We start from the raw sequence: 15,031 nt of genomic DNA on the forward strand, positions 1-15,031 counted from the left end.
GGCACCTTCATTATGGTATTTTAATAAATAAGATTCCATTTTTCAAACTATTTCCTGCTGCAGACTTTTATTGCACCTCTTGGGTTTGCACTGACAGATTTATATTGATTAAAGGACCAGTAAATACAACAAATGCATGATAAAAAGACGATGCAATATTTGTTTGACTAATTTCACTCCCCCTGTATCATGTGACAGCCATCAGCCAATCACAAGTGCATATACGTATGTTCTGTTAATTCTTGCACATGCTCAGTAGGAGCTGGTGACTCAAAAAGTGTAAATATAAAAAGACTGTGCTCATTTTGTTATTGGAAGTCAATTAAAAAGTTGTTTAAAATTGCTGCTCTGTCTGAATCATGATAATTTAATTTTGACCTGAGTGTCCCTTTAACTTTATGTTGATCAGTTGGAGGCCTGAACCTGGGATGACTAAGATTTGGTTACCAGTCAGTTTGGGCCCTTGGGGACTCCACCTTGATATTATAGCACCTGGAGCTGCTTTCATTTTGTGAGTACATTTTTGTATCTACCTTTTGTCATTGTGGTATCAATAGTACGTTATGTGGCGCCTTCTTTGTTAATTTTCTATCTGAATCATGAAAGTTAATTTTTACTTCAGTGTCCCTTGAATATCACGTTTAAAACAAATAATAAACAGTTTCAGAAAAGGTGAGAAAAAGGAAAAAATTACAGAAAATAAAGATTTGAGTCATTGACCATAAGTTAGTTGAGTCATTGACCATAAGTTGCCACATTTCTGCCTCTCTAGCTACTTACACAGGATGTTGAGTTTGTAGAATGTATTCACTCCTTCATTCAGTACGCTGCTGTAAGCCTCGCATGAAATGCGCTTCCCATTATCCACAGACGCCGCTGTCATAGTGATTCGACTAGAGCTGGACATCCCTCCAAACTCTGATCGCTTCTGTCCCAAATTTTGATCATTTAACCTGTAAAGAGGCTGAGCTTAACTGAACTTTAAATGTCCTTAAGGAAAGTGCTTGAAAAAATAATTAATTAACTAATGCAAAATAAAATAAATACATTTGTTAATATGTGATACATATCTTTAGATTTAAAACTAACAAATGTGTATAATATGGATTGATGCTCCCCTTCGATGATATAAAACGCAGCCTTTCACAGTCTCTCCTGAAGCCTGTATAGATAGATGTGTTGTGCCAAAATGAGGCACAGGTTCACTCACACATGCTTGGTTTGTTAAGCACTTTTAAAATTGTAAATGCTCTTGAGAAAAACGGCTGGGTCCGTTGAAACGCGTTGGGAACAATAAAATGCATATATAAGGAGCCGGTCATCTGGAACAAATGCTATGAGTATATACACGCCATTTTATGGTGTTTTAACACGATATCACAGCACAACCCTTTAATTTGAACTAGGAGTATACCTCTCCAGACGAATTCCTGAAGGGAAGTGGAGCACACACAAGTGAACAGAAGAGGATTCAGAGTGAACCTGCGCCTCCTTTTGGCACACCATATCTTTAGATTTACTGAGGGATATTTATATACTTTTTTAAACATCACATGATTCTGGGATTGGGAAGAAAATTGTTGATGAGCATATAATTCATATGAATACAGAAAACTCTACAATAGAACCATTCTCAAAAATGTTATTCTAGTAAAACATTTCACTAAAGTAAAAGACTACTTACTAAATCAATGTAAATTTGCTCTATAGGATAATACTATAGGGTCCATTTATAAAAGGCTGGGAGGAGGAGGGCGGACATCTCGTCCCCTGTCCGCATGGCATCATAGAAAGCAGCAAGCACCATTGCACAAGCCACTGTTTGTGCAATGCTGCCCCCTGCTCCTGAGCAGAGGCTGTCAATCACGTTTGAACCAGTCCGGGGGGATTGAAAAACACCAGTTAAGAGTTGGCATTGTAGGTTATGAAGCAGTGGTCTGATGACGGCTGCATCAGATGCACGCTCTCAAAGCTGCATTTGCAGCTTCTTAAAAGGAGCCATATGTGAGGCTTGTCTTGCTGGAGTGAGATATAATTTCCGAGTGAATAAAATCTAAGAGTTGGATTTTAAAATCCCTTTCACATTTTAGTGATAAAATAATATCAAGAGTGATTTGTTACCGTAGAGAGTTATTTAAATACTTAAAGGACCAGAACATTCTGCCCTTATTACAAGTTGAAAGTAAATGGGAACTTGAGAGCTCAGTCGCGATTTATTCTAGAATGATTACCGCAACGTCAGAGCACTACTTAACTGTTACGTGCGAGTCAAACAAAAATTTGCAAAACACATCAAAATACATTTAAAAGTATAGTTACACTTATTATAAAAAAAAAATTATTTAAAAAAAATTGCAGTAAAAAGTTCTAAGGCTCAAAGATATGAGATATCAGGTGTTAGAAAATAAACAGGTCAAAAGTGTTTTTACATATGGATCCATAGGAACGCATTTATAAATATTTGTATGTAAATATATATATATGCATGTATTTCTATATATTTGTATACAGTTGCAAGAAAAAGTATGTGAACCCTTTGGAATGATATGGATTTCTGCACAAATTGGTCATCAAATGTGATCTGATCATCATCTAAGTCACAACAATAGACAATCACAGTCTGCTTAAACTAATAACACACAAAGAATGAAATGTTGCCATGTTTTTATTGAACACACCATGTAAACATTCACAGTGCAGGTGGAAAAAGTATGTGAACACCTAGACTAACGACATCTCCAAGAGCTAATTGGAGTGAGATGTCAGCCAACTGGAGTCCAATCAATGAGATGAGATTGGAGGTGTTGGTTACAGCTGCCCTGCCCTATAAAAAACACACACCAGTTCTAGGTTTGCTTTTCACAAGAAGCATTGCCTGATGTGAATGATGCCTCGCACAAAAGAGCTCTCAGAAGACCTACGATTAAGAACTGTTGACTTGCATGAAGCTGGAAAGGGTTATAAAAGTATCTCAAAAAGCCTTGCTGTTCATCAGTCCACGGTAAGACAAATTGTCTATAAATGGAGAAAGTTCAGCACTGCTGCTATTCTCCCTAGAAGTGGCTGTCCTGTAAAGATGACTGCAAGAGCACAGCGCAGACTGCTCAATGAGGTGAAGAAGAATCCTAGAGTGTCAGCTAAAGACTTCCAAAAGTCACTGGCAAATGCTAACATCCCTGTTAGCGAATCTACAATACGTAAAACCCTAAACAAGAATGGATTTCATGGGAGGATACCACAGAGGAAGCCACTGCTGTCCAAACAAAACATTGCTGCACGTTTACAGTTTGCACAAGAGCACCTGGATGTTCCACAGTAGTACTGGCAAAATATTCTGTGGACAGATGAAACCAAATTGAGTGTTTGGAAGAAACACACAACACTATGTGTGGCGAAAAAGAGGCACAGCACACCAACATCAAAACCTCATCCCAACTGTGAAGTATGGTGGTGGGGGCATCATGGTTTGGGGCTGCTTTGCTGCGTCAGGGCCTGGACGGATTGCTATCATCGAAGGAAATATGAATTCCCAAGTTTATCAAGACATTTTGCAGGAGAACTTAAGGCCATCTGTCTACCAGCTGAAGCTCAACAGAAGATGGGTGTTGCGACAGGACAATGACCCAAAGCATAGAAGTAAATCAACAAAAGAATGGCTTAAACAGAAGAAAATACGCCTTCTGAAGTGGCCCAGTCAGAGTCCTGACCTCAACCCAATTGAGATGCTGTGGCATGACCTCAAGAAAGCGATTCACACCAGACATCCCCAGAATATTGCTGAACTTAAACAGTTCTGTAAAGAGGAATTGTCAAGAATTACTCCTGACCGTTGTGCACGTCTGATCTGCAACTACAGGAAACGTTTGGTTGAAGTTATTGCTGCCAAAGGAGGTTCAACCAGTTATTAAATCCAAGGGTTCACATACTTTTTCCACCTGCACTGTGAATGTTTACATGGTGTGTTCAATAAAAACATGGCAACATTTCATTCTTTCTGTGTTATTAGTTTAAGCAGACTGTGATTGTCTATTGTTGTGACGTAGATGATGATATGACCAATTTGTGCAGAAATCCATATCATTCCAAAGGGTTCACATACTTTTTCTTGCAACTGTATATGTATTTATATGTGCATATGTGTATTTACAGACTTATTGCGCCAGCTGGTGGCTGTTATTATTTTTTTTGTTCAACGAGGCTCCATTAAAGTTTATTGAGGAATACGATCCTGCGTTCGCAACTTCGTAAAGAGTTTTTTTTTCATGAGGATGTGACTGCAGGAGCCCAAACATTTTACTTGTGACCTATAATGCATGTGCAACTGGCTTGGTGGGTATGTTCATTTATTTGAACAAAAAAGAAAAGTTATATAAGTAAAAATAAGTGTTATCTGTTCCTTTAATGAATTAATAACATCCATGCAAAGAGACAATAAAATCAGATGACACACGATTATTCAGAGAGACCCTGTGGCATTGCAAGACGACACCCTCTAGTGTTTGCATGTAGTATTACAATGAATAACTTAGTGTTGCTTTGTGATCACTCACGTTCCTCCATTCTTGAGCCAGGATATAGTGGAGCTGGGGTTACTGCTGCCGGTGACACAGGTCAGTGTAATGGTGCTACCTCGCAGGAACTCCTTGGCGTTGCTGGTAATTTTTACATCTATGGGGGGAACTATAGGAAGGACAATATCAGTCTGCATGCCATAGACCACTGGTTTTCATATCTGTCCACAGGCTTCCCCAACAGGCAAGGTTTTCAGGATTACCTTGAGTGCAAGTAAAATAACCATGTTTACTAATCAGCTGATTATTTCACTTGTTCTCTAGTTCAGATATCTTCAAAATCTGGCTTTTTAGGAAGGCCTGGGGACAGGTTTGAAAACCAGTGCCATAGACAATAGGAATGTGGGTATATGGTATGTTTAATAGTATAGAAGTGAGATGCTTGATGGCTGGCACAAAGAGAATGGAGCTCTAGAGAGATGGTGGCGGTGTGCAATGAGGGGAGATGGGTATAATGGAGAATGGGATAATATGGCTGAAGAATGCAAAGTTGTTACAGCGTCCCCAACTACAGTGCCCTGGCCAAACCCCCAAGAATGAGGGTGGCACAAACAAGAGACTTAGGGGCATATGTATCAAGGTATGGCGCACCTGATCCGACACTGCGGATCAGGTCCGCCAGACTTCGCTGAATACGGCGAGCAATACGCTCGCCGTATTCAGCATTGCACCAGCAGCTCACAAGAGCTGCTGGTGCAACGCCGCCCCCTGCAGACTCTCGGCCAATAGGCCGCCAGCAAGGGGTGTCAATTAACCCGATCGTACTCGATCGGGTTGTATTTTGACGATGTCTGTCCGCCTACTCAGAGCAGGCGGACAGGTTATGGAGCAGCGGTCTGTGTGACCACTGCTTCATAACTGCTGTTTCTGGCGAGCCTTCAGGCTCGCCAGAAACACGGGGCATCAAGCTCCATACGGAACTTGATAAATATGCCCCATTATGACATAAAGGGAATCAATAATAAAACAAATGGATAGAAGATGGCACAGGGATCATGTGAGATTGTGTGCCATAAAATCAATAAACGATGGCACCAACATGGGAAATTACAGCATACAGGAACGCAGGGTGGCACAAACAATAGGAATGTTGACACGCAATAAAAAGAGGATAAAGGAGGGTACATAGCACAAAGGCACAGTCGGACATTTTGTATAATGACACTGTTAGGCTGGTGCGTCTGTGGGTGGTCAATGTGCCACTTCAGAGGATTAACCACAACATTTGAGTATAATCAGTGGAGTTTCTATGGGTTCCAAAAGCAAACCATGACTGACCTCATTGTGTGAGGGAGCTTGTATCTCTGCTCCTCCAAAGAGTGCCCTTTCCCCTTTAAAGGGACAGGAAAGTAAAAAACAAAATGTTCTTGATTCGGATAGAGCATACAATTTTAAACAACTTTCCAATTTACTTCTATTATATAATTTGCTTTATTCTCTTAGTATCTTTTGTTGAAAATCACACCTAGGTAGGCTATGGAGCACCAATGCATTACTAGGAGCTCGCTGCTGATTGGTTGTTGTACATATATGCCTCTTATCATTGGCTCACCTGTTGTGATCGGCTACCTCACAGTAGTGCATCACTGCTCCTTCATCAAACGATACCAAGAGAATGAACCAAATTTGATAACAGAACTAAACTGGAAAGTTGTTTAAAATTGTTTGTTCTAATTGAATCATTGTAGTTTGGGTTTCATGTCCCTTTGGCTATGTCCCAGAACCCACCAACTCCACTCACACAAAGCCAAGCTCCACTCATGTAGTGTTTATGACTCTACTGACCCTAACTCAGTCAACAGAACATCTGCGATTCTGACTGTGGTCCTCCCAGAATTTTATTTCTAGAACTGCCTGTGGGTATAACTGCCATATGATACAGAAGTAAGGTTAGCTAGCAGACGAGTTGCCCCATCTAGCAGTAAATAAGAACAGGTAGTGATTCCTTACATTGTACATGCAGCTTTGTAGTCGCAGTAAGTGACGTTTTCCCATCATTACTGGCATTGCATCTGTAGGTGGCTTGATTGTCACTTGGGGCCGTTATAATGGTAATTTCTTTGGATATAATTTTGCCACCAGATTTGACTTCTGTCCCTTCCCTCAAAGTTTTAGTATCCTGAGAAAAAAAATATTTGTTTTTTTAATTATAGTGACATTTATTTCACCCCTTCCACTACTAGACTCACATATGTTGTATTTATTTTTTGCAAATAATTTATTCCACATTCTTAAATTAATATTATCATATGTATGTGCAGATTATTGTTATTATTATTATTATTATTATTAATAAAAATAATAATAATAATGTAAAAAATTACAACATATCACTATATTTTAATATTCCAAATATCATAATTCCAAATGACCTGCATTTAAACAAATTAAAATACTATTTCTGCATGAAAGATGAGCGCTGAGAGGTTATAGTTTTAGTTTAAAAAATTATCACGCATATAAATATATATATATATATACTAGGCGAAAAGCCGGCCCAGATGGCAGACTATTTAAAAAAATATAAACCCCAAAGGTAATAATACAAAAAATAAAACATGTAAAATTACAGAAAAAAATAAACAAAGCTATCCAAAATAAAAAATAAAAACACCCCCTAATCTAATACTAAACTACCAATAGCCCTTAAAAGGGCAATCAGCTTTTTTACAGCCCAAAAAAACCCTAATCTAAAAAAAAGCCACCACAAAAAATAAAAAAAGCCTAAGACTAAGGCCCAAATAGGTACTCACCATTCCTGAAGTCCGGCGGTTAAGGTCTTCTTCAGGCGGCTCCATCATCTTCTATCTACATCCGGAGCGAATGCAGTGCGGAGCGGATCGGCTGTCCTTAGCGGTGGTCTTCAGCTGCGGCGGTACTCAGCGGCGTGGAGGCTCCTCTTCATCTGATCTCCAGTGTGCACTAAAAATTGAATAGAAGGTACCGCATTCAATTTGGGGTACCTTGCATTCCTATTGGCTGAAATTTTGAAATCAGCCAATAGGATTAGAGCTACTGAAATCCTATGGGCTGTTCATATCAGCCAATACAATTTCAGTAGATCTCATCCTATTGGCTGATTTCAAAATGTCAGCCAATAGGAATGCAAGGTACCCCAATAAATATGGGGTACCTTGCATTCAATCTTCAGTGTGCGGCGGATGATCGCATGAAGAGTAGCCTCCTTGCCGTTGAGGACTGCCGCCTCTGAGGACCCGCACTTCGGGGAAGTCAGCTCCGCACCTCTGCTCCATGCCGCCATTCACTCCGGATGAAGATAGAAGACGATGGAGCCACCTGGAAGAAGAACTTCTCTGCCGGACTTCAGAAACGGTGAGTACCTATTTGGGCTTTTAATTTTTATTTTTTGGGGTGTTTTTTTTTTAAGATTAGGGGTTTTTGGGCTGTAAAAGAGCTGATTTCCCTTTTAAAGGGCAGTAAAAGAGCTGAATTCCCTTTTAAGGACAATGCCCATACAAATGCCCCTTTAGGGGCAATGGGTAGTTTAGGTTTTTTAGTGTTAGGTTTTTTTTTTACTTTGGGGGGTTTGGTGGGTGGAGGGTGTGGAGGATGACGGCTACCCCGCTAAAGGATCCTTCCTATACCTGGAACATACTGCTATGTAGCAAAAAAAGTGATTATAGCGGAGCCCACCCGAATGACAAGACAGACTAGTATTCAGGTGAAACAACTTTGTTGTGGAAACACACTGTTTTTATTCACAAACTGATCAAGATAATGAGCCTTATCAGATCCCCAGATCTCCCACCATTCCTGCCCCTTCAGACAGGCTGGTGCCCCCCATAGTGTCCATTGTCCCATAGAGTCCCAGTGGTACAGTGGTGGCTATTCCGGGGTGATCCCGGGGGAGCGATGGCACTTCCATGGTGTCGTTGGAAAGCCCTTGGTCCCCAGATATTACAGTCCAAAAAGTGATGTGATCCATGGCTGGGGGCCGGAGCTACGGGTGATCAAACGTACACCGGGTAGGCCAAAAGGAAATAGGAGTTGTAGGGGGTCCGGAAACCCCAGTTCCCAAGGGAGTTCTCCTCCTGCAACCCTTTTCAGGTTAGGTCGGTCAGGGGTTTGGCCAGGGCACTGTAGTTGGGGACAAACTTGCGGTAGCACCCTGCAGTCCCTAGGAAAGCTAAGACTTGAGTCTTGGTCTTGGGGGTTGGCCAGTTTGCGACTGCCTCAAACTTGGCCAGCTCTGGCCGCTGCTTCCTGCAGCCTACACGGTGTCCAAGGTGCTGGACCTGCGAGCGCCGTAGCGTACATTTGTTGGGCTTCAGGGTCAGACCGGCGGCCCTGATACGGTCAAGAATTATGCCTAGGTGGACCAGATAGTTCTCCCAGGTGTTGCTGTAGATCGCGATATCATCCATGTAGGCACAGGCATAATCCTGGAGACCATCCAGGAGGTGATCTACCATCCTCTGGAAGGTCGTCGGAGCATTCTTCATCCCAAACGGCATGACCTTAAACTGGTATAGGCCAAATGGGGTGATGAATGCCGACTTTGGGTTGGACTCGGGGACCAAGGGAATCTGCCAGTATCCCTTGCAGAGATCGAGGGTGGTCAGGAAGTTGCCCCCAGTACCACCAGGGAGGCCCAGGGACTGTTGATTAGTTCAATAAAACCTAAGTCCAACATTTCCCTGAGCTCGCTGTGCATGCTTTCCCTAACTGCCCCAGGAACCCGGTACGCTGGCTGTCACAGGGGCCCCTGCCCCAGGGTCTTCACTTGGAGTACTGCCACTGTGGTGTACCCAGGGGTAGTGAAGAACATGTCCCGCTGGCCCGTAGCATCTGTCAAACTTGCTCCTTCTGCCTATCCCCTAAGCCTCTTGTCCAGCTGTATGTTCTCTACGCCTGTGGGCATCCTATCTCGCCCTGGGAGCTCTGGCATGGGAAGACTCTCAAAATCCTCCATAGATGGAGCACAGATGGCGGCTACATCCCTGGTCCTCTCATGGTAAGGCTTCAGCATGTTCACATGAAAGGTCCGGTGGACTCAGTCATCTAAGCATTTGGCTACCAGATAGGTTGTGTTATTCAGCTGCTTTACCACTCTGTAGGGTCCCTGCCAGGAGGCCTGTAGCTTGTCTGTTTTGACAGGCTTCAAGGCCAGGACCTTCTGCTGTACTGCCAGGGTCTGGTTTTGAGCATTCCGGTCATACCACCATTTCTGCATACCTTGAGCGACCTGAAGGTTCTCTTGCACCCTCTCGGCGAGGCCCTTCAGTTGGTCTCTGAATTCTAGAATGTACCCCACAATGGAGTGTCCTTCCTCCTCCTGCTGATGATTCCCAGTGGGCTCTCAATAGATCTAGGGGTCCCCTCACTTTCTGGCCATACACTAATTCAAAGGGGGGAGGGACCCAGTGGATTCCTGGGGCATATCTCGGTATGATAACAGGAGGTGTGGAAGGTACCTCTCCCAGTCTTTGTGTGATGCAGAGAACATCCTAAGCAATTGCTTCAGGGTCCTGATGAACCTCTCGCACAACTCATTAGTATGGGGGTGGTATGGAGCGCTGTACAGGGGTTTTATCCCACAATGTCTCCATAGCTGCCGGGTAAGTTCGGCAGTGAACTGGGTTTCTTCCCTGGGAAAACCTACTCTGGTAAATATCCGGAGCAGTGCATTTGCTACTGTCTCCACCTAGACATTAGACAGAGCGATTGCCTCCGGGTACCGGGTGGCATAATCTACCACTGTCAGTATATACTTTTTCCCAGAGGGGCTGGGACAGGACAATGGACCAATAATATCTACAGCTACCCAGCTGAAGGGTTCATCAATGATGGGGAGGGGGTGTAAGGAGGCTTTGGAGTGGTCCCCGGTCTTTCCTACTCTCTGGCACACATTGCAGGTCCTGCAATACTGCCTAATATCCCCTGTAACCCCTGGCCAAAATAAATTCTGGGTCAGTCGATGATGGGTCCTAGAGATCCCTAGGTGTCCTGCTAGGGGAATGTCATGCCCTATACACAGCAGGTCATACCAATTCTTCTGCGGTACCACCAGCTGGCACTTGGGCAACTTCCCTTTCTTTCTTTTGGCAATCCTGTACAGGAGCCCTCTCTCCCACTCAAAACGGTCCCCCCCTGGGCCCTTGGGGTCAGTCCCTACCCGGTCATGGTAAGAAGCTAGGGTTGGGTCGCTCAATTTCTCCTGGGTGAAGTTAGTGGGGGATGCCCAGGAGATCTGGTCAGTGGGCAAGGAAGGAGTCAGGGCGGCGTGGCTTACCTGGGTCCCCAGATCATATGCCATGGCCTGGCATCTGGCTTGCTGGTGGGTGGTAGTCAATGTACAAACTGGAAGCTCGACAAAATGCCAAAGTTAATTCTTTATTCCTTAGAAAAGCAGGGTCAAACAGTCACAACGTTTCGGGGTAATACACCCCTTAATCATTGCTGGTGGGTGGGGACAGGGCAAGCATCCATGGAGTTATCCCACACAAAGGCTGAAGCAAAGTGTCCGAGGTCATTTGCTAACAAGACCTCGGCGGGCAGATGGCTCATGTTCCCTACTTCCACAGCACGGGAACCAGCACCCCAATCCAGGTGCACCCATGCAGTAGGGATCCAAAATACTGTAGCCCCAGCCACACGAACTGTAAGGGATTTTCCTGTTTGATCCAAGTTAGGGACCATGTGTGGCTGGACAAGGGTAAACGTGGCTTCACTGTCTCGTAATCTCCAGGCCGACCGGCCATTGATCCAGGCGACTTGGCGGTGGTGCAGGCGATTGTCGCTGGTTGCGGGGTCCACTTCGTAAAGGACCCCGACCTCCTCTTCTGCATAGTTTACAGGGCCCTCTGCATCCAAAGAGTGGACGGCAGCTTGGTAACCTCCGGCAGGAGTCCTTGTCCACTGTCCACTGAGCCAGAGAGGGACTCTGTGGCTTCTGTGCCAGGACAGTCCCACCTGATGTGGCCCGCCTGTCCACACCTATAGCACCCCTGCTGTGAACTGGACCCAGTGGGGCAGATAGGTGCCGGTTGGGTCTGGGGGTACCGGGTATGTGCCAGAGGGTGGGCAGGGGTTAGAGCGGAGCGGGTCACTGGTCAGAACTCCAGGATGGTCTGACACCGGGCATCCAAGTACTGATCAGCCAGGACAGCTGCTTGGTCGGCTGTTTTGGGCCCCTTATCTTTAACCCAGTCCCATACCTCTGCCGGCAGTGGATGTAGATTCAATAAAATGAGCTGGGTAGCTTCATCCAGGGTAGTTACGTGTCAGCTGGTGAACCAAGAGTCCAAGGACCTGGTGAACCGGTGGGTCCACTCTGTGAACGGCTGCCCCTCTTGCCTCTTTAGTTCCCGGAACTTCAGCTGCTGAGCCTCCGGTGTGAGACCATAACAGCAAGGATGCACTCCTTCACCCGGTCATAGTTCTTTTGGTCTCCTGGAGGCACAGTGTTGAAAGCCTCCAGGGCCCATCCAGACAGCTTTCTGAGCAGGAGGGTGACTCTGTCGGCATTGGCAACACCCTGCAACTCGCACTGGGTCTTGAACACTTGTAGGTAGCTGTCGATGTCCTCTTCATTGTCTTTGAAGGCTCGAAAAGCCTCATGGGGTAGCTTCTTCGGTCAGGGAGGTGGATCCAGGGGTCAGGCATGGCTCCCCCATAGAATTTTGGATCTCCAACATCCGGACCCAGGTGGCATCTGCTATTATCTGAGTGATAAACTCCTCCAGTGGGGCAGTCCCATAGAGGTCCAGCCGCCACTGGATCTCTCTCTGGAGTTCGAACATTGTGGTCTCCCTGGTTGATACCTCGTTAGGCCGTTTGCTGTCCCGGCTGCTACCGGCCTCACTAGCTGGCTCGCTAGCCCGATCGCCTTCCAAGAGTTTGGCTATGATTGCCGCCTTGGACTTGTTACTGGCAACTTTCCCCCGGGCTCCCAGCAGTGTACTCTTCCTGAGTCCAGCGTACTGCTGCTCCATCCCAAGAGGGCTTCAGTTGGTGGTTTGGATGTTCCAGGTAGGCAGAAGCATCCCATCGTTGCCAACCAATTGTGACGGATACCGGCTTCCCCCAACTGGGTAGCTCTGCCAAAGGGTCCTTTCTATACCTGGAACATGCTGCTATGTAGCGGAGAAAGTGATTTCAGTGGAGCCCACCCAAATGACTAGAAAGACTAGTATTCAGGTGAAACACAAAAAAAATACTTTATTGTGGAAACACACTGTTTTTATACACAAACTGATCAAGATAATGAGATCTTATCAGATCCCCAGATCTCCCACCATTCCTGCCCCTTCAGACAGGCTGGCACCCACCATAGTGTCCATTGTCCCATAGAGTCCCAGCGGTACATTGGTGGCTATTCTGGGGTAATCCCAGGGGAGCAACGGCACTTCCAGGGTATCATTGGAAAGCCCTCGGTCCCCAGATGCTACAGTCAAAAAAGCAACGTCATCCATGGCTGGGAGCCGGAGCTATGGGTGATCAAACGTACACCAGGAAGGCCAAAGGGAAATAGGAGTTGTAGGAGAGTCCGGAACCCCCAGTTCCCAAGGGAGTTATCCTCCGGCAATCACCCCACCTCTTCTCCTCCCTAGGGAGTACCCATCCCCAAAAGAGCGGAGCTCTGGGGTGAAGAGCCGCTGAAGCAACCTGGTGTAAATGTCAGCAGGTATGCAGGGAGACGTGGCCGGCTGGTAGTTCCAGGAGCCCGGCCAGCTGGAAAGGGGTTGGTTGGTCCGAGATCAGCTTTTCCGGGAGGATGTAAAGCATACAAAATAAACAAAACCAAGCATCTGGGAGATCACAAAAGCTCTCCAAAGTTCAAATCCAGTGAGAAAAGGTGAGGGGCTAGGGGGTGGAAGTTTAATCATGGCAGCCTGGTATCTGTGACAGGGGAATTTTACTGTTAGGGGGGACTTTTGTTTTTTAGGGGGGAGTATTTTTTAAATGTAGAGCTGTTTAACTTAGGGCAATGCCCTACAAAAGGCTTTTTTAAGGGCTATTGGTAGTTTAGATTAGGGGGTGTTTTTATTTTGGGGGGGGCTTTTTTATTTTCATAGGGATTAGGTTTAATTTTTTTTTTTTTTTATAATTTTGTTTATTTTTTTCTGTAATTTTATTTTTTTATTTTTTGTAATTTTAGATTCATTTTTTTGTAATTTACTGTTAGGTTTTATTTTTAAATTAATGTTAGGATTTTTTATTTTAATTGTTACTAAGTACAGTATTGGGGTTAATTTAGGGGGTGTTAGGTTAGGGGGCTTAGTAATTAAATTAGTTATTTGCGTTGTGGGGGGTTGACGGTTAAGGAGTTAATAGGTTAATTAGGTTTATTGCGATGTGGGAAATTGGAGGTTTAGGGGTTAATAGGTTAATTAGGTTTATTGCGATGTGGGTGGTTGGTGGTTTAGGGGTTAATAGGTTAATTAGGTTAATTGTGATGTGGGGGGTTGGCGGTTTAGAGGTTAATATTTTAATTATGTTATTTGCGGATTAGGGGTTAATTACTTTACTATTTTGCGATGTGGAGGTTGGCGGTTTATGTGTTTGTTAATACTTTGTGTGGGAGGTTAGGTTTTTTTGTTATACTTTGTGCAAGCGGTTCATTTTTTTTTTATTTCTTGCAGGCGGTTACGTGTTTTTTTTTTGTTATTTCATGCGGACGGTTGCGTGTTTTTTTTTAAGGTTTCGTTTGTCTACGCTGCATCCAGGTGGATTCCAAAAATGGCCACCCTGCCATTTTCGGAATCCACCTGGATGCAGCTTCGCTGCATAAGGTGGATTCTTTTGGCTCCGCCTGCAGCCAACATTCTTTTGGCTGCCTCGTACAGCCAACATTCTTTTGAGGATGCGTGTGCAATTGGCGACAGCGGCAGACGCGTTACAAACGCGATTATAGTAGATATATATACACATATTAGAATATCACCTGCCTTCATACACACAAATAGAAGAGAAGATCACTGACCTTTATCCAAGTGAGACGTGGAGCTGGGTTTCCCCCACTTGCAAAGCAAATCAGTTTCACTGGAGTTCCAGCACGAAAATGCTTCTCAACCGGTGGTGCCTCTAGCCACACCTTCTGGGGAGGATCTTACAAATAAGAGCCAATAAGATATAATCACATATACTGAGTAAGCATAAAAAATAAGGGCATGTTTAGTGATGGTCTTCAGACACCATTCAATATTAATAACATCTTTGTAACTAATATAGTTAAAGTAAAGCAGATTTAGTTCTAACTCATGTTTATATGACTTTATATTTAAAGCCCAATTCTGAAATCTCACCAAAAATCATTGTGTAAACCACCACAAGGACAGACCTCATTCAGTTCTCTAAAAAGAGGAGTTGAACCTGGAAGTTCTGGCAAGTAACGAGCAGCCTCTCATAGAAAGTATTTAAGCTCGTTTAAGCAAATAGGAATCAATTTGGGACCTTCTCAGACGACTTTCACTGATAGTTGTCCTTTTTTTATCAGT

The 15,031-nt window shown here is 44.3% G+C and overlaps 1 protein-coding gene across 1 annotated transcript in view; it reads right to left on the reverse strand.

Moving 5' to 3' along the window:
- The window catches only part of NPHS1 (NPHS1 adhesion molecule, nephrin), a 92,042-nt gene that overhangs the window by 63,561 nt on the left and 13,450 nt on the right, over positions 1-15,031 (reverse strand). Inside the window, exons 11-14 of the mRNA XM_053690904.1 lie at positions 14,518-14,642; positions 6,522-6,690; positions 4,551-4,680; positions 781-953 (exon numbers count right to left, since the gene is read on the reverse strand). Coding sequence (XP_053546879.1) covers positions 781-953; positions 4,551-4,680; positions 6,522-6,690; positions 14,518-14,642 — 597 coding nt within the window. The remainder of the gene's footprint in view (positions 1-780; positions 954-4,550; positions 4,681-6,521; positions 6,691-14,517; positions 14,643-15,031) is intronic.

This window comes from Bombina bombina, chromosome 8, assembly GCF_027579735.1.
Source record: "Bombina bombina isolate aBomBom1 chromosome 8, aBomBom1.pri, whole genome shotgun sequence".
NCBI lineage: Eukaryota > Metazoa > Chordata > Amphibia > Anura > Bombinatoridae > Bombina > Bombina bombina.